The sequence below is a fragment of the Neovison vison genome, chromosome 4 (genome assembly GCF_020171115.1).
Source record: "Neovison vison isolate M4711 chromosome 4, ASM_NN_V1, whole genome shotgun sequence".
Classification (NCBI taxonomy): Eukaryota; Metazoa; Chordata; class Mammalia; order Carnivora; family Mustelidae; genus Neogale; species Neogale vison.
The window spans coordinates 47,652,350-47,670,509 of NC_058094.1; the positions used below are offsets into that span (position 1 = coordinate 47,652,350).

Sequence of the window (18,160 nt, forward strand, 5' to 3'; positions counted from 1 at the left end):
CTCCCAAAAGCTGTATGTGTCATACCTTATTCCTTTCTGCTCAAATGTCTGATAAAGAAAGGGCTCCCTGTCCACTAATTAAAATTGCTTCTCCGTATTCCTAGCTAAATTTACTGCTTGTTTTTTAATCTTAACACCTCCTATCACAGTATGTATTTACTAAGAAATTGTTTTATTGCCTATGACCGTACATATCCTAAAATGTAAGACTGATGAGAGCTGGAGAATATCCGTTTTGTTCAAAGTTGTATATCTAACACCTAAAATATGCCAGGAACATAACAGGTACTCAGTAAATATTTCTTAAATGAATAAATAAATAAATAAAGATTCTGCTAAAGATGATTCCCAAAAAAAAGTGCTCTGCTGCCTAAGCAAGTTTTATAAAAAATGATAAAAACCTTATTTATCTATAGATTAGTGATAAATATATTTAGCAAGCACAATGTATTTAGCTAGAATTTTTAAATTAATTTTAGCAGACTGAATAAATATACAGTAACAATACTCACTTTTAACATGTGCAAGAAAGGAAACAGAATGAATGTTGTTTGTGTCCACTGTCTTTCTAGTGTTTTTACTGAGTCCTGTAAACCATTAACAATAGCATATGGCAAGGAGTCAATGAATACTAACTATTACTGTGTATACATAATTTCCTTCCCTCTGCACTTTTTTTGTTTTGTTTATTATCCTTTTTAGGTATTGGAGATATAGTGAAGAAATGAAGACCATGGATCCTGGCTATCCCAAACCAATCACAGTCTGGAAAGGTATCCCTGAATCTCCTCAAGGAGCCTTTGTGCACAAAGAAAATGGTATGCAGCACGTACATTGTGTATTTCATGAGTTTACTATTTCAACAATGAATTCTAATTTTTCACAATGTTAATTTAAATCATTAGAAAGTACCATACTAGGGCTATCATGTATTATATTTACATGAACTATCCATCCTAGATTTATGTTTAATATTAAGCTCCAGATGTTTTCTAACCTCAGCTTATTTCAATTTATGAGAAAAAAATAGAGGCAATTTTTTAAAAATGGAGGGTGTGGATACCTTCAAAGCAATATCACCTATTTTTCTATCAAAATGCCTATAAAGTTAGTAACAGACATACAGGGGACAGAGCTGGTCACAAAGAAGGTATTTTGTACATATGGGCTGAGACACAAAGACACCTGACAATTGTGCATGTTGAAGATTTTAATTTTTCAATGTCACCTTTGGCTTAGAGTGTCAGCAAACAGGGAAGATCCCAACTCAATACAATCAAGCTAAGTGACTGTATGATTGCTTAATAACAAGAAGCAGAGCAGAGAGCTGCCCCTGTTCCTTGTTCTCCATCTCAGGATTTGAGTTTCAGCCAGATCCTAAATGGAAAGTTAGCCAAGTGAGGGAGAATCCATACACTCCTATCTGTTGGCATATGTAAAATCTCAACATTTCTCTCCTCATTCAGAAATCAGTAAATAGGAATAAACCATAATAATAGTTCAAAATAGGATTTATAAACAATATTCCAGAACAAAGGAAAGAAATCATTCTAAAATATATACAAAAAACATACCCCATCAAATGATTTGTAATAGGAGCCATAAGAAAATGATATACCATTTGAGTCCTCAATAGAATGAAAAGTCTGTAACATATATGCAACAAGAATAAAATTAACATCACTTATAAAAACAAAATTAAATACATCAGTTGAGGAAAGAACAAAAAAGTTAATTGAAGAAATGGGAGGAGAATGAAAAATCAACTGCACCAAGGAAGACTACAATTAACAATCAGCATATTGCCAGAGTTTAAGACAACTATACACTGAGTAAACACCTGAAGGAACTGTGACCCAGGATCAATAAACACCAGTCAGAAAAGTCAAAGTACACAAGCTGTATTTTGACCCTTGTTATATGAAATGACATACTATATTCTGTATGATAGTGCTCCACATGTAGTATGCTATAGGGAGAGGCAAAGTAAAAAAGAGACTTCAAGCCCTGATCATAGCACTTGTTGAGAATTATCAATTTTGTGTATATTCTGTTGGTTCAGAAAAAGTTAAGAGATAGAGCCTGTATGTGATCAAAGCAGAAATCCATAGATGAGGACAGATAAAGATGAAGACATATCTGTCAAGAGGGTATCAATAAGAAAATGAAGGAAGTAACAGTGCAGTCACATTGGAGGCAATTTATCAGATCAAAATAGGGCCCCAAACTCAAACTATGCAGGTGAGAATGAAAAGAACAAAGAAATGAAAAAAGAAATGTGAAAAATGATCACATGGAGGCAGAAAATTGAGATCACCCCTATGAATTATAGGTGTCACCATGGAAGAAACTAGAGGGAGAGGGGATTTCTTGAGGTTAGAATAAAGGGGTTTATTAAAGCCCAGATAAAACCAACTCTAGCTAATATTTACAGAAGTCTTACCACTGCTCTAGACTGTCTTCAATAAAAGTCATCACATACCATACAAAAATAATGCAAAGAAAATTCAACCAAGATCTTAACTGCAGTGTTATTAATTCTAGGAAGTTTGGTTAATAATTTCTTATCTTTATTAATTTTTTTTTAGATTTTATTTATTTATTTGACAGACAGAGATCACAAGTAGGCAGAGAGGCAGGCAGAGAGAGAGAAAGAGAGAGAGAGAGAGAGGAGGAAGCAGGCTCCCTGCAGAGCAGAGAGCCCAATGTGGGGCTCGATGCCAGGACCCTGGGATCATGACCCGAGCCGAAGGCAGAGGCTTTAACCCACTGAGCCACCCAGGCGCCCCTACTTATTTTAAAAGTTATTTTTATCTTAAAAGATAAACTCAGTATAAAAAATTAATAAAGGGGCTCCTGGGTGGCTCAGTGGGTTAAAGCCTCTGCCTTCGGCTCGGGTCATGATCTCAGGGTCCTGGGATCGAGCCCCGCATCAGGCTCTCTGCTCAGCAGGGAGCCTACTTTCCCCTCTCCCTCTGCCTGCCTCTCTGCCTACTTGTCATCACTCTCTCTGACAAATAAATAAATAAAATCTTTTAAAAAAATAAAATAAAATAAATAATAAATTGTTTCAAAAGATGGAAAAGTAGACACAGTACACATAGTCTTAAATCCTTATCACATTAATGGTTTTCATTTTCCCTGTTTCTATCTACAAGGCCACTAATACCTAAGATATTTTATAAAAGTATATATATATATAAATAATAATAAGAAAATCTTCTTGCTACCCACACCCCATAATTTTTCATATTCTTTTCCACCTGAATATTTAGTGATATCCTGTATAAGTCAGTGAAATTGTGCCGGGAAGTATACTCTGAACTGAATCAACTCTTTCATAAACAGTTTCTGAACAACTAGAAACAGTTTCTGAACAACTATTTTAAAATCAGAATATGTAATTATGTCCTTTTTATGTTATAGTAATACAATTAACAAAATACTATCAATTTTCACAAAGGTGAAAATTTTGTTTTGTACAAAACAGGACTGAGACTGCCAAGATCATATTTCCATGAGCATTTCCCCATGATCTTCCCACCTCAAGGGTCAATTTCAAAAGAGAAAAAAAAAAGTTTTCTTATATTCAGAATTTCACGGTTTCTTTTCACATAACAAAAAATAACTTCGTAAAATCCTGACAAAGGAAGCATTTTGGGAAAATCAATGCTTACAAGTGAATAGAAACTACAGATGAAACTGCAATATATCTGTCTTCTGGACCTTTCCTGGTCTAGCCCCCTCTTTGATATCCCTCAACACTGAACTCACTCTTCATCTTTCAGAATATTCTCCTTGAATATCTTTTTGTGATTACCCATCCCTTCTACTCAAATCTCATATTACAATGATCAGTTTATATGCTCATTATCCCCTCTAGTATAAAGTCTTTGAAGGCGACATACTAAACATTCAATAATTACTGGTCATATAAATTAATTTTATCCTTCCATTATTCTAAAAATTCCCTCCCTCAAGGAGATTTTTCATCTGTCTGAAGCCTTGTTCTGTGCAATAGCAATATCAAAGAATCTGGAAGGCTTTGGTCTATCAACAGCAAATTCTCGACTTTTTATTATCTACAAATTTCATGCTTGTAGCTTCTTACCTTAAATTCATATTATATACAATTTCTTCCCTTAGGTTTATGTAAGAAAGATAACAACTTCAAATTATTAAGTAAATACATTTATACTTCTATTTTGACCCAAAGTCATTCCCTTTAAGTCTATGCACATGAAATTTGATAGTCATAAAAGTTGGAGATTGTAGAACACTGAATGTTTTCTCTGGTCTCTCCCTCCATCAATGTAGGAATTTCTTCCTTGGAGTCTTCTCCTACTTGTAATTTTAAACAAACAAACAAAAGTCCACAAATTCAGCAACTCAGCTCTAGGTGTTTGAAGGATATTTTTCATATTAAGGTGGAATGTGCCTCCATATACACCTACTGATATTAATTCTGCCGTCTTCATAAATATGAACACTTGTGCTACTTAGTGAATGACTATCATATATCAGATATACTACATAAATTCACTATCTAATTTGTCTAACATAAATACCTTTTAATGTCATTTATTATTATTGATAAATGAGGAAGTTGGCATCAGTTTAAGCAACTTATTAATACATAATCATAAAAAAAGGTAAAATTATATATTTGAGGTTTGAAACTAGAACATTCTAGCCCCACTGAATGTGCTGGAATGCATTATCTCCAAAGAGGAAAAGTTAACACCTTTCTCTACGGTGTATCATTAAAGTAACTGATTATTTGTCATGTCTGGTTAAATTTTTTATCTCGTCATACTAGACAAATCCAGACTTTCTCAGAATGTATCTTCCTGAGCCATCATCCTCCTGCTTTTCGCAAGACCATCTTGATTTAACAGTTTTTTTTCATTTTTCTCTTTACTTTTAGTCTTTGAAAATGCAATAATCTAAATGAGATTTGACTCATGCAGAATATAGTGGAATGATTTCTTCCTAGCACTCATTACCTATGTTTTAAGCAACAGTGAATTTTTAACAGATACTAAAGTTGTAGTAAAGAACGGCTTCATCCCCTCTCCTTCAAATTGTTTCTGTGTTAATTGCTGTCAAGCCATACCACCTAGGTATTCTCTATTCCTTCCTTAGAAAATGCATTCTTGAGGCAAATACAAAACACTATACAAACGGTTGCATTTCATCTTGCTGATTGCTGTTAAAATAGTTTTGACTCTTGATTCTGTTGACTTGCTGAGTCCCTCCTTCCCTATGCTCATTCTCTGTTAAAATGTACAACTGTGATTCAGACCTGTATTTCCACAACGTAAAGTTATTTATTCACATTTATTAAATACTACTTAACTTCTTACTAATAAACACATAAAAGTGGAAGACAGAGAACACATAGACACTATCACCCAGAGACATCTACTAAGTTAGAACAAGACAATTATGATGGGCAGTGTCTTGTTACATTTTAGGACTAAACACCAGAAAAGCCACGAGTAAAATCTGGTCAAATACGGGAGAAAAAAAAAGTCACCACATAATTCATTACAGTACCCACTGAATTCTTTCTCAGGATTTCTCAAAAAATAATAATTCAGGTAAGAATTCATTTGAAGTTGCTATTCTTAATAAGCATAACACCTACAAGAGTATAACATCAAAGCTGTTCTTAAAAAGGACAAAAAATGAGTACATCAACATTTCTTCCACCAACTGCTGTTTCATATTTCTTATTACTGAATGAGATGAATATTGTGGGATCAAAGTTTGACAGATTCCTATTACCAAGATTGCAGGCCACTTCTTTTCAAATACCTTTATTATTTAACTTCTACTGACCAGACTTGTTATCTCTAACAAATATACTCAATAAACTACCATTCTACTTCTGTATTTGGAGTGTACTGCTATAAAATTTGCCCTGCATAAATATGAAAATGGAAACTTCTGACTTTTGTATGTTACCCAGGAGGTTCACAGTAATTAGCGTTGACAAAAAAATTAAAGATGAAGATAATTCTAGCTGTTGGGTTTCCAGTTTATAAATATAAGAAGTACGTTCACCTGTTTTGAGGGTCTTTTTAATTCTAAATCAATGCCATTATTCAACTGTGATTGTCTAATGTACTATTATTTGGCAAGTCCTCAACATTTCTTCATCCAAGCTTGTTGAGTAATTACATTGGATTTCATTAGCGTGATCAAATACCAGCTCCCTGCTGAAATATTTGAATCTACATACACCTGTTTTCACTTGGCATGTTACTCTGATTGCAAAACTGCCCTTTGAAATAAAAAGTAACAGCAGATTTTTATGGCATTGAACAGAATGATTTCCAAAATGAAGTGACCTGAAGTGATGGTCTATTCTAGATGAATTTTTTTGAAAGGTGTCAGTTTTTTGTTGCATGGGTTTTACCTATCACAACCTGTGATGTTCAATCAAGAAGTGTTTGTTAAATGACAGGAGATCTTTAAAGGACACAGTTCTAAGAAAATCATTAAGTGTTCAGGCTCTAGAAGTAGATAAAGCTTTAATTTCTGCTTTCACCAGAACTTGGACATAGTATCTTACCTCTGAGCATCAGTATCTTTGCCTGAAAAGTATAGGTAAATAATTCTACTTGACAGAGTGGTTATGAGGATTAAAATATGTCATTTACTGGGCTTTAAGCACAATATTTCTTCCATAATAAGTGCTCAATAATACAGGATATAGAAAACCCTCATTAATGATTACGAACTCTGAAGTAGGCATACTATTCAAAATAGCTCCCAAAATACAGTTTTAAAGTCATGATAACATTAAAGTATTTCCTCTTGGTTTCTTGAATTTTGTCTCAAAGCAAGAATTAAGTCCAAAAAGTGCAGTCACAAAGAAACTTGACATGAAGCAGCTCTGGATGAAAAGCAAATACCTATTTACTTATTAAGATTCCTAGCAAAGAAAACATCTCCATAGCTTCATGACTTACAAATTGTTGTGATTTCTTGTCCAAATGACAAAAGCGAACCTAGTGTTTAAGTACAACTGCTCCCAGTACTGAGATGATTAGAAATTTCCCCTGAGGTGTTTCATGGAGTGGCCTCGTCAGGTGCATTGTACAATGTCTTCAACAGCAGTTCTGCAGGCACATAGTGCTTCAGTTCATAAGGCCGTCTCAGCATATTTCAGTACAAGTTGGTATTATCACCCTGATGGGTAAATCTGAAACTGCAACCTTCCAAGTAAGAAACAGGGTAAAGCTCTTCTTCCAGATTAGAACAAGATGTGTTCAGCATGATCTTTCAGTAGTCCTCTATGGATATTCTGACTCGTGGCTAAGCTTTCCATAGGCATTAGAGAGTACAACTTCTACAGTATACTAGCCAGATTTATTTCAAAAGACAGCTAAGCTGAAGATAATGTTTTCTTCCTACGAAAATGGAAGGGCCTTAAAATACATCTTTTAAAAAGTAGCCTAATTTAAATCAGTAAGAATTTCTATACATATACACCTTCAAAATAAGTGGTACCTGTGTGTGTGTGTTTCCCCCTCTAGGCTTTACGTATTTCTACAAAGGAAAGGAGTACTGGAAATTCAACAACCAGATACTCAAAGTAGAACCTGGATATCCCAGATCCATCCTCAAGGATTTTATGGGCTGTGATGGACCAACAGACAGAGATAAAGAAGGACACAGCCCACCAGACGATGTAGACATTGTCATCAAACTGGACAACACAGCCAGCACTGTGAAAGCCATAGCTATTGTCATTCCCTGCATCTTGGCCTTATGCCTCCTTGTATTGGTTTACACTGTGTTCCAGTTCAAGAGGAAAGGAACACCCCGCCACATACTGTACTGTAAACGCTCTATGCAAGAGTGGGTGTGATGTAGGGTTTTTTTTTCTTTCTTTCTTTTCCAGGAGTTTGTGGTAACTTGAGATTCAAGACAAGAGCTGTTATGCTGTTTCCTAGCTAGGAGCAGGCTTGTGGCAGCCTGATTCAGGGCTGACCTTTCAAACCCAGAGGGTTGCTGGTCCTGCACATGAGTGGAAATACACTCATGGGGAAGCTTCCATGATGCACAGTATCTGCCGTTCTTCAGTCCTTTGTCTTTCTTTGTCATTCAGTTCTAGGCCTTTCCTCTGCACGCTCAATGCCCAGTAAATTTTCAGGATTAACTAAAGAAGAGGAAAAAAAGAAGAAAAAAGATTCTTCTTAAAGGTTTCCAATATTATTTTCCTTCCGAAGCCTGAGCCCATATCTGGGGGAAAAAAGCAAAATGGAAAAACCCATGAATTTTTGCTTTAAAGCAAAGAAAAAAAAAATGGTTAAACAAAAAACCCACAATTGAACTTTCAGGAAAGTGTGAAGACCCAAAACAGCTTTGTCTCCAAAGAAGATAGCTCTCTGACTGCTATGGATAGTCTCCTACACTTCATTTTTGTCAGGTGGGAGATCTGGAATACACATGCAGGACTTTAGACTGTTGGGACAGCCATTTTCCAACAAACAAGGGGCCAAAATATCTGCAATATAGTAACAGCCTTAATAATACATCCATTTTTCGTTTTATACAGCTGTTCTCAGCTATGTCCTCAATGTTTCATCACATTTATATTCATAGCTATATTCAAACAGGACCTTTTGATTGTTTTGAAGTGTTTCTAATCCCCTTCCTGCCACCTGACCCTACATCATTGTGATAATCTCCCCAAGTTGTATTAGGCCATTGCCCCAGGCCTTCCATGGGTCTGTCAGGAATATTCATTAAGAGCAAGAAGCAGTATGTCTCCAAAGTGGTTTAAAGTGACAGTTATTTTGCAAGGATATGTGACACTAGTAATACATTGGTGTAACCCTTTGAGAACTATCAGACTAGCTTTCAGAGTCTTAGGATTGTCAGTCTTGCTATCTAGTAAATTATAGAACTGGACAATGGTAAAAACAGACACAAGTTCACGAAGTTCAGGTTTTTAAAACAGACATCCTATAATCCCATGTAATTTTTAAGTGATTTGCGGTACTACATAAATGGGTTTATAGCAAACAGAAATGTTACTTGCCAAAATTTTTCCTGGCAAATAAAAGATATTTTATTCAGAAAATGTAAGAGTGAAATTTTATTTGAAGAACTGATTATAATAGCCTAAGGCTTTTTTTTTTTCTTAGACATATTGAATTTCTGTTTTAAAATCCATTGCATGAAAATTCAATTTGCCTTGGTACATGCAGTTAGCATTGCCATTTTAAAAATGACTTATAATGAGGACTCTGAGATTGCATGAATATCCTCCAGTGTATTACCTATTGCATGTCAACCATAGTTCTCAAAGGGTTAGTGTGGCTTCTGGCATTTAGCCATCCATTTGATCACTGACAGAGCCAAGAGACCACCAAAGCATTTCATTGTTGAGTGTAATTTGTCCTAACAGCAGTATTGTCATTTTCATGTGACCTGCAGTGCAGGTTTGTATCAATATTTTTTTCCTAGAGAAAAGTCAGCAACTGACAGACCTCTTTATTGATTTTTAGGAGCTGCTTCTTGCAGTGAAAGGCTTTACAGCCACTGGGCTGTGAACTTATCAGAGATGGTCAGACCGAATGCACCCCATGAGTCAGACATTGGCTTTGTGTGAAAGCCAGCTTTTGAGGGGATTAGCTTTTGAAACAATGAACAGCTTGCCTTGAACTTGATTATTGATCTGTTGACTGTCATTAACAACAACTTAAACATTGTCTTCTGTGAAAATTTTCCTTGAAGAGTCCTGTTCTATGTCTTTGCCCTTTGACCTTTAACTTGCAAACTGGCACAAACTGAAGGAAATCTGGTGTTGCTTCTCCTTTGGAGTGTTAACTGTACTCTAAAACCCTAGTAAGCATGAGCTGTTTCCTTAGAGTAGAGAGAGAGAAAGAGTGTTGATGGTGGATCTGCAGATGGACACTTTGCCATTTACATGCACACTCGAAAAATGCCCTATAGGTAGAAGTGACTTTTAATTCTCCTTTAATATAATTTCAAGTCTAAATTCATCATTTTCAGTACAAATATAAAACTATAGGGGGAAAAAAAACCTCAAAATACTTGAACGGCCAGTGTGGCTTTTATATAAAGCAGGAATTTTATACTAGTGAAAATTTCTTACTCATTTGCTAATAATACACATTTCCAGATGATTTTTAATGAGTGTAGGTACATATTCTTATTTGGAAATGGGAGAGTTTGGCTGCCTTGAATTTATATTTATACTCAACATAGCATGAAAATTAGAATGTCTTTCAGTTAAACAACATGTTTATGATTTGGTTTGGGAAAATATTTTGTAATCATGGGTGGCATGCTGCAAAGCCTTTGCAGATTGTTATTTCTTACAACCGGAACATATATAATGTAAGGATTAGAAAAAAAGAACAGTTAAAAAAAAGGAATGGCTTTACAGCAAAACATTATGCAATTCAAACTGTATTTTGACAAGATATCAGAGATTATGTATGTGAAGGCCAAGAAAGAAAGCATGGGGAGAGGACCAAAATCAGTCCTATTGCTTTCAGTGCTTCCATTCTAGATGATGCTGATATTATAAAGAATTAGTCACTTCTACTGAGCATGGAGAACTATATACATAAGCTCACTTACACAGTGTTTGCTTATGGGAGGGTTAAATCCTTTTAGGACCTTGATGTCAAGAAAAAAGATGACTGGAAATCTTATTTTGCTAAACACAGAAATGAGAAACTATGTCATTTGGGGACATGGGTAAATCATTGAGGCATTCCATCAACCTGCATTAAACACTGATTTTACTTTTTTTTAAATGAGAAAAAAACTGAAGAAGCAATCTTTTGCCTCTTACTCATTTGTCACAATATCCTGATCCGTCATAAGACTATAAGTATATAAGGGCTAGAAAATAATCATAGCATTAAGAAAGGAAAGACCCTGTCATTATGCTTGAATTCTGAAAATGTCATGGATAAGTGTTGGGTCATATTTACTTCAATATGAGATGAGATTTATATGATAAAAAAAGGCATATACAGCTTCTCTCTTTACCAGAATAAATTTTCAGGCTGTGAGGGTACAAGAGATAAGAAAATATTAAGTTCTATATAATCACAAACATCAAGATTCTATTTCTTTACTGTACACAGGGCACTTTGTGAGTATGGTTCCTGACTCCTCTTCCACTTGGGGTTTGGGGGAAAAAGTCTCAATCCTATTGGAATAACAAAAGAGAGAGAGAGAGACCAGTTGGTCCAGCAAGTAAGAATAGTGATTCAAAAACAATGTGGAGTAAATTTCCATGGGTCAACAACATAATGTACCAAGTTCAGTATCAATAGAAACATAAAATCTATCAAATATTTTTCATCAAACATCATTAGTAGCATGGAAAGTTCAGACCTAGGATTTCTCAAAATGAAAACACATTCATGATCACAAAACATAATTCTCCTTCTGTTTCATTATTAATACTTTAATATAAATACAAATGTAAACAAGGTAATGTTACTTACATAAATTAACTCTATAGTTTATAATTTTAGCCAAAATTATTGTTCTATATATTATTAACTGGATGGAAATGAAGTATTAAAATAGCCAGTCAGTCTGTATTCCCTATAAAGCAGTAAATCTACATCAAGACTGTAGAGGAGGTTGTGAATTTAACTATTGACTCCTTTTAGAACAAAGTATCTGCTGACATGGCAATCAGAACAGGTGAATACAGAAGCTCTTTACAACTGCGGAGATACCATAGATAAATTAGAGAACATTATATGATACTAGCAAAGACAACTTCTGTTATAAATCAGAGGGCAAGGCTTTTCTGAATCAGATGTAATAAATTACTAAGTAATAATTTACAGAAAATAATTACTAAGTAATAAAGGATAGAGACTGATTTACTGAAATAAGCAAATGTTACTTTTACTAGTCAGATTGCTTGTAATCTTTTTCTATTGACACAATTTGTTTCAGATACAGTATACTTATTTTTATTCCCTTTCTGTGGGTGATTAAAAAATGCAATGTGGTGGATGAGAACATTGCCCAACTTCACTGGTAGTTCCAACATGTGGATGATGTGTATATACTGGATCCTAGGTATAGTAATATAATACTTCCAAGTTCTGCATATTATGCTGATATCTCTAGTATCAAATACATGCCCACACTTTGTGAATCTTACATAGAGTAACATATGTGTCCATATTGACTAAATTCAATGTGCTATCTGAAGAGAAATGGATGTTATAATCAAGTAGACTGAGTTAACACAAGAGTCATGAAAAGATCTTTTTTTTTTTTTTTTTTTAAGTTTTGGAATTATTTCCAGAAACTAATAAAGGCGGTGATTTAATGATAGTATTGAGTCTGTGAGATTGTAACATATACTGAAACAACCTCGTGGATGGTGGTGAAATCTTTTTCAGCAAACATAGCGAAGAGTTCATTTCATTTTTGATGCTCTCAAGAGCACATTCCAAAATATCACAGATGTCAAACAGAACATGCCGTCTAAACCGAAAATGTTAAATTCAGATAAGCTATTTATAAATAGCTGTAAATATAAACTCAGCCAATACATGATATCACAAAAGGTTTTAAGTCAATAGTGTTAAAGGATTTAACCATTCCACTGCATCTCATGCACCTTCATGATATTGATTTATTGTGACTGCAGGTTATAACTGGCAAAGGATGTGTATCTATGTTTTAGGTTCCTTGTTGCTGAAAAGGGAACCAAAGTTACATCTTGAAAAATTTTATCAGTTATATTTTAAAAATTAGAACTTTATATAATAAACAGCAACCAGATGGAGCACCACACCATAAATATGAAAATTAAATACTATATATATTAAATATAATGGAAATTGAGGAAAAAGAAAAATGAGTGTTTTGTAAAATATGAAATCTTAACTACAGCACTCCTTAATACAACTGGAAATTTTACTTTAGCAAGTATAAAAATAGAGAAAAATACAATTTCAAGCTCTTCATATTAGTAATGGGTATGTGATATATCAATGTATATAATTAGCCACTGGTTTTTAGATGTTATCCTACATAAATACATCTGATAGTAATGCACTGCCTTATAGGATAAATATGTCAAAAGTTAGGTGTTTAGTAACCTCGGTTGGAAAGAAATATGTTAGAATCTCCTAAGAAAAGCCATTTCTCTAGGATAGAAATTTACCTCAGAAATCATATAACATAAACATTTGGCATAGTAGCAAGGAAGTTGCCTTAGTGTTCTAATCTCATCTAATGATAACCTTTGTCTTTCTGTCCTACTCAAATCATTTTGTATTTCCACTGGTATCATTCTGAAATGATCCAGAGATATTTCAGTTCAGATGAACAACATCAATTACAAATATCTCTTTCAATATTTTATACATATTTCTATGTTGAAACTTAAACCAATAGTATATAAAGCCTAAGAATGAATACTGATCTAAACAAACCTGACAAATTCACAAAAATTGAGTGAAAAACAGATATAAAATGTGTCACTATTCTGGTAGAATACTGATGTAGCAGCCTTCAATTTTTAGACACAGTTGTGAGCACATAATTGGACAGCAACATGCATCTTTTTTAAAAAAAACGCTAATTCTTTATATGAAGTAAGGGTATAAAGTCATGAGTACTGTAAAACAGTACACAACTGAAGCTCTTTAAGGAAAATGAGGGCACACCCAGTTAATTCATGGTAAGCTCATAAGTATAAAAAAAAAGAAAGATATCTATGAAGATTTCTAAAGATTCTATGCCTTTCCAATTTAAAGGGCACTGCGTCTTAAAAATCTGTCTTATTCTTACATTGGACTGGGGATAATATTCAAGTTTGCACTCAATGTGGCCTTATATTGAAGGCACACTGGGCATTGTAAGACATATACATCATAAACTAGAATGTCATGCTGATTCATAAAACTTTGCCATGTGCTCTGCTATAGAGCTGGATTTATATGCCCTTAAGAAGGGAGAAGAAAATCAATTAAATATAGATAAGAAAATATGATAATTGTATCATGTTAGGCCACTTAGTTTCAGAGTAAGATGTCATTAACCCTTATTTCACATAGAAAAACCAGAAGGAAAGAATGGTGCAAGGAATAAAATGATTAACTTTTTGACTTATGAAGATGTTTCTTGAGTATTTTATCTACTTGGTTTTCTCCATGGAAAAAAAAAAAAAAAACACATGAAATACAGACATATCTGTAGTACTTGGTCTGTAGCTAGATTTGATCCAGGCATAACACTTTTTGACACAGGCCTTTTTACAAATGCCTCATATACGATGAAGCTTTGGTGAGATGTGACTGCATGCTAGGATGCTTTTTTCCTAGGATAGGATATGGTGCTGCTTGTACTTGCCACATTTTGTATGAATATATGTTTCTATGTTGGCCTGTCTTGCTAAGATGTGGATGAATAAAGCCTGGTGTGAGCTGTCGATTTACAAAGTCACTAGAATGCATGTTTCATTTGTTCTTTCATAATGCCAGTTTGAACTTGTTCCCTCTCTATATATTGATAACCCAGTTGTGAAGGTAAAACACAGTTTCCCTGAGTGACTGATTCAGTCCTTAAATCAATGTCATAATCTTTGCTACCACTGAAATAACATCACAGCGGCCACATTATTGCCCGTCTTCTCACAGCTCTTTAGTAGTACTACTACTGCCTGGGTAAAATTAGACTTGTTTTTGTTTTTGTTATTTTATCACTTCTTTTCTGTCTGAAGTGGAATATGTTATTCTTTTATATGTTCATAAATACAAAATTTCACAATCTTCGTTATTTTGTGGCTTTCAAACAAATCTGTTTTCTTAACAAGGATAACTGGGTGTCTGGTTTTTCTGCTCCTCCAATTCTGAAATTATTTGTTTGCTTTCTGTGTGTCACCCCAAAATACAGATGGTTGGGAAGGATATATTATTTTGTGTTGTCTTATGTAGTCTGTCCCCATTTTGCATTCCTTTCCGTTTCTTCTTGCCCCTCTTTTTTTTACAGATTTGATTTTACCTTCTGTTTATGAAAACCAGAATTGAGCAGCACCGTATATCAGACATGGGCCCAGAAAATGTTTGTGTTCCTCAGTAATTTCCTTCACAAGTTTCATGCAAAGACAGCTCCCAATCAATTTCACACATTTTCCAATCTCTTACATTGGATTCTAACTTTTTTAGAGTTATTCCCCTGAGGAAAGTGAAATGCTGAGTATGAAGGCTGTTGTCTGTTGATAAGCCAGCTAAGAAAGTTTGGTTTTGGAGAATGTATATTAAATAATTATACCAGAAAGTAAATACCATAACATAGTGTTTTGTTTAAGGTACATCATGTGTACATGAATGCCTAAACCTCAATTCTTTGTCTATTTCCTTTTATGTGTGAATTACATAAATTATATATTATAAAGAGAGAATAAAAGAATAAAGGGTATTATAGTGGCAGCTTTTTGCTGCATTGGTTTTGACTGCATCAGCATTTCTACTATGGACCTCTATTTTCAGGGGTTTTAGAGACTTACCCATAAAAATTTGCTTCAGGCTTAAAAGTCTTGAAAGATTTTTTTTTTAGGTATATAATTTTAAACAAAGATATCTTGTTTTTATAGGGAGGAAATAAATGGAGTTTACTAGTTCAAATTTGTGCTACTATAACTTTTAATAAACCTAATTTTTAGCAAAAACATAGTCCATAGTCTATTGATGATTTTTTAAAAGAATCAATTATTGATATTGAGAAAATTGCCTGCTTCATCAGTGTAGTAATATATCTTCAAGATGTTTTAAAATCTGTATATCTATATTAACATTATCTTGATTCCAGTAGTGGATCAGTATGATAATGAACACAATTTATTCCACCCGTATGAGCTATCTCGTAATATAGATTTGGAAATACATATTGTGTGTGTGTATGGTGTGTGTGTGTGGGTATGTATGCATGTGTGTGTATATACATACACATACATATTTAAGATACAGATTAAAGGGAAAAAGCTCCCATAAATTTAGTTTGTCAAATAAATACCATATGGTATATTAAAAAATAATTGCACATACATTTGTCTTTCAGAGCCAGAATGAGATGCAAGCAATTGCAAAGGAAAGTTGTCTGTTGGGTAAATAGTAGACATTTTATAGCTTCTTATGAAAATCATTTTTCCTTTCTATATTGTGGTTATGGGAAATTAAAAGAATGTAATACATAAGATTAATGTAGACTTTAAATAATATTAAAACATGAAGCAGAGAGAAACACTAAGAAATTAAATATTTAGGCTATTATCTCTTGGTTGTCTGACAATACTTTGCCTTTATTTTAATTCCCCATGATATTTTCAGTTATGGAGAGGATCTTAACATCTAACTTTGAGCTTTTGGATTGTTCACATTACACTCAACACTACTTCATTAAGTTTCTGATAATATGTAGTCTTCTGTGTGTAAGGAAAGAAATAAATAACACATTTATTTGCTAAATGAGCTTTAAGGTTTGCAAGTTGTTAGTGGTTTTGGTTTGGGTTTTTTTTTTTTTTTTTGCCCACATAGGATTCTATACATTTATAACATCTTAAATCTGGCATATATATATATTTTTTTTTTCAGATAGCTTCTACTGACAAACACAAAGCTTGTTTGTGTGCAAATATAAGGCTAAATAAATGGTGCTAAAGTGTATTATGACTGTCAGATATAATCAGGCAAAATTTTGTGGTGCTTAATTTTTTCATTGATTTTATTGATCAATGCATTGAACAGTGTTTATTATTCACAAGTTGTCTTTTATTAGTAAATCAAGGCCTCATAGCACATTGTTAAATAAAATGGTTGACTAGTCTATGTAACAGCTCACCAAGCTACTATCTCTTCAACTCCTTATAATGTTGCGTCATTAAAGGTCAAGGGGTCATGCTATTAATCTCTTCGCTGTAGACCATTAACATGACTGAACTTTTCCACAAAGTACTTATGTTTACAATGCTATAACCCTTTGACTGCTGCGGCAACCTTTAACCACACAAATGTCACAAGCTAGAATCATCAGCATGGTTCTTGCCATGGCAATCAAAGAGTTAAGGGCTGTGCAGTGATTTGTTTTGTATTTATTAATTTATATTTATTTTGTTTCCATTCAAGGAGGGAATTTTGGGTGGGGCAGTTTTTGTCTGCTGTAAGTGTCTTAACCTAGGGAAGGGTTAAATGGCTTTTTATACTATTGCATCTTCTGTATTTACCATCAATTCATTGTGTTGTAATTAAAAAAAAAACTGTCAATAAATAAGAGAAAAGAAAAACAGTTCATAGACATTGTGGTTTTACTCAATGAATGATATACATACATTTATAACTAATATGGAAGTTGTAATCTATAGCAGTAGACTTTATTACCTATTTCTTCCTAATCAATATGAAACAGAAAATGAAAATTCTTAAGAAATTTAGGCCAAGACTTCCTGCGTTTCTCTGAATGAGCAAGTATATTAAACTGGCCATATCAACTGGAGAATTATTTAACTAACTAGATGCATGTGAAGGGCCAAGGAGAGGAGCAGGAAGCATTACTGCATCATATATATTTCAGGCAAGTAACCATGAATACAGAATATGTTAAGATTTCATCACTACCTAACAAGAATAAAGATTAATTTTGGGATAGGTGAATAGAATTTATTGTTTAAAGTCATACATCATGATTGTCCAGGTAAATTTAATCAAAGTAGTTAATTTTTGTGTCAAAAGTCTTTGACAGGATCCCATTTAAGAACTTTTTTTTTTTTTTTAAATAATAGGACTACAGTAAAGGATGGCCATGAATAAAGAGCTGACTCATAGAAAACATAAGCAAAGGTAAACATTTCCATATCTACATTTTCATAAATTATTTTGAACACAGGATCAACTATGAAATCTCTTACATCAAACAACGTAAAAGAGGAGAGATGAAGCAAGGTAGCTAAGACAATCATAAGGGATTTAATTGTCTGAAGTAATAAACAGTAGACTAGAGTGACAGAGAATTGTTTGTGTTCAGTTCTTTGAAATCTGCTTCTAAGGTTCATCCCTGAGAACTGGCAAAGGAGTTTAAAGGAAGACTCACAGATAAGAGTTGTTGGACTTTTGGAACATGTCTGCCC

At 33.8% G+C, this 18,160-nt stretch overlaps 1 protein-coding gene across 4 annotated transcripts in view; it reads left to right on the forward strand.

The window, feature by feature from the left end:
- Positions 1-17,866, forward strand: part of MMP16 (matrix metallopeptidase 16) — a 295,803-nt gene extending 277,937 nt beyond the window's left edge. For 2 of the 4 annotated variants that reach the window (XM_044245359.1, XM_044245360.1), the window contains exons 9-10: positions 703-818; positions 7,548-17,322. In XM_044245359.1, coding sequence (XP_044101294.1) covers positions 703-818; positions 7,548-7,882 — 451 coding nt within the window. In that variant the 3' untranslated portion in view covers positions 7,883-17,322. Of the gene's footprint in view, positions 1-702; positions 819-5,477; positions 5,598-7,547; positions 17,323-17,815 lie in introns of those variants that run through there. The other 2 variants (XM_044245362.1, XM_044245361.1) reach the window with 2 other exon arrangements.
- The last annotated feature ends 294 nt before the right edge of the window (positions 17,867-18,160 follow it).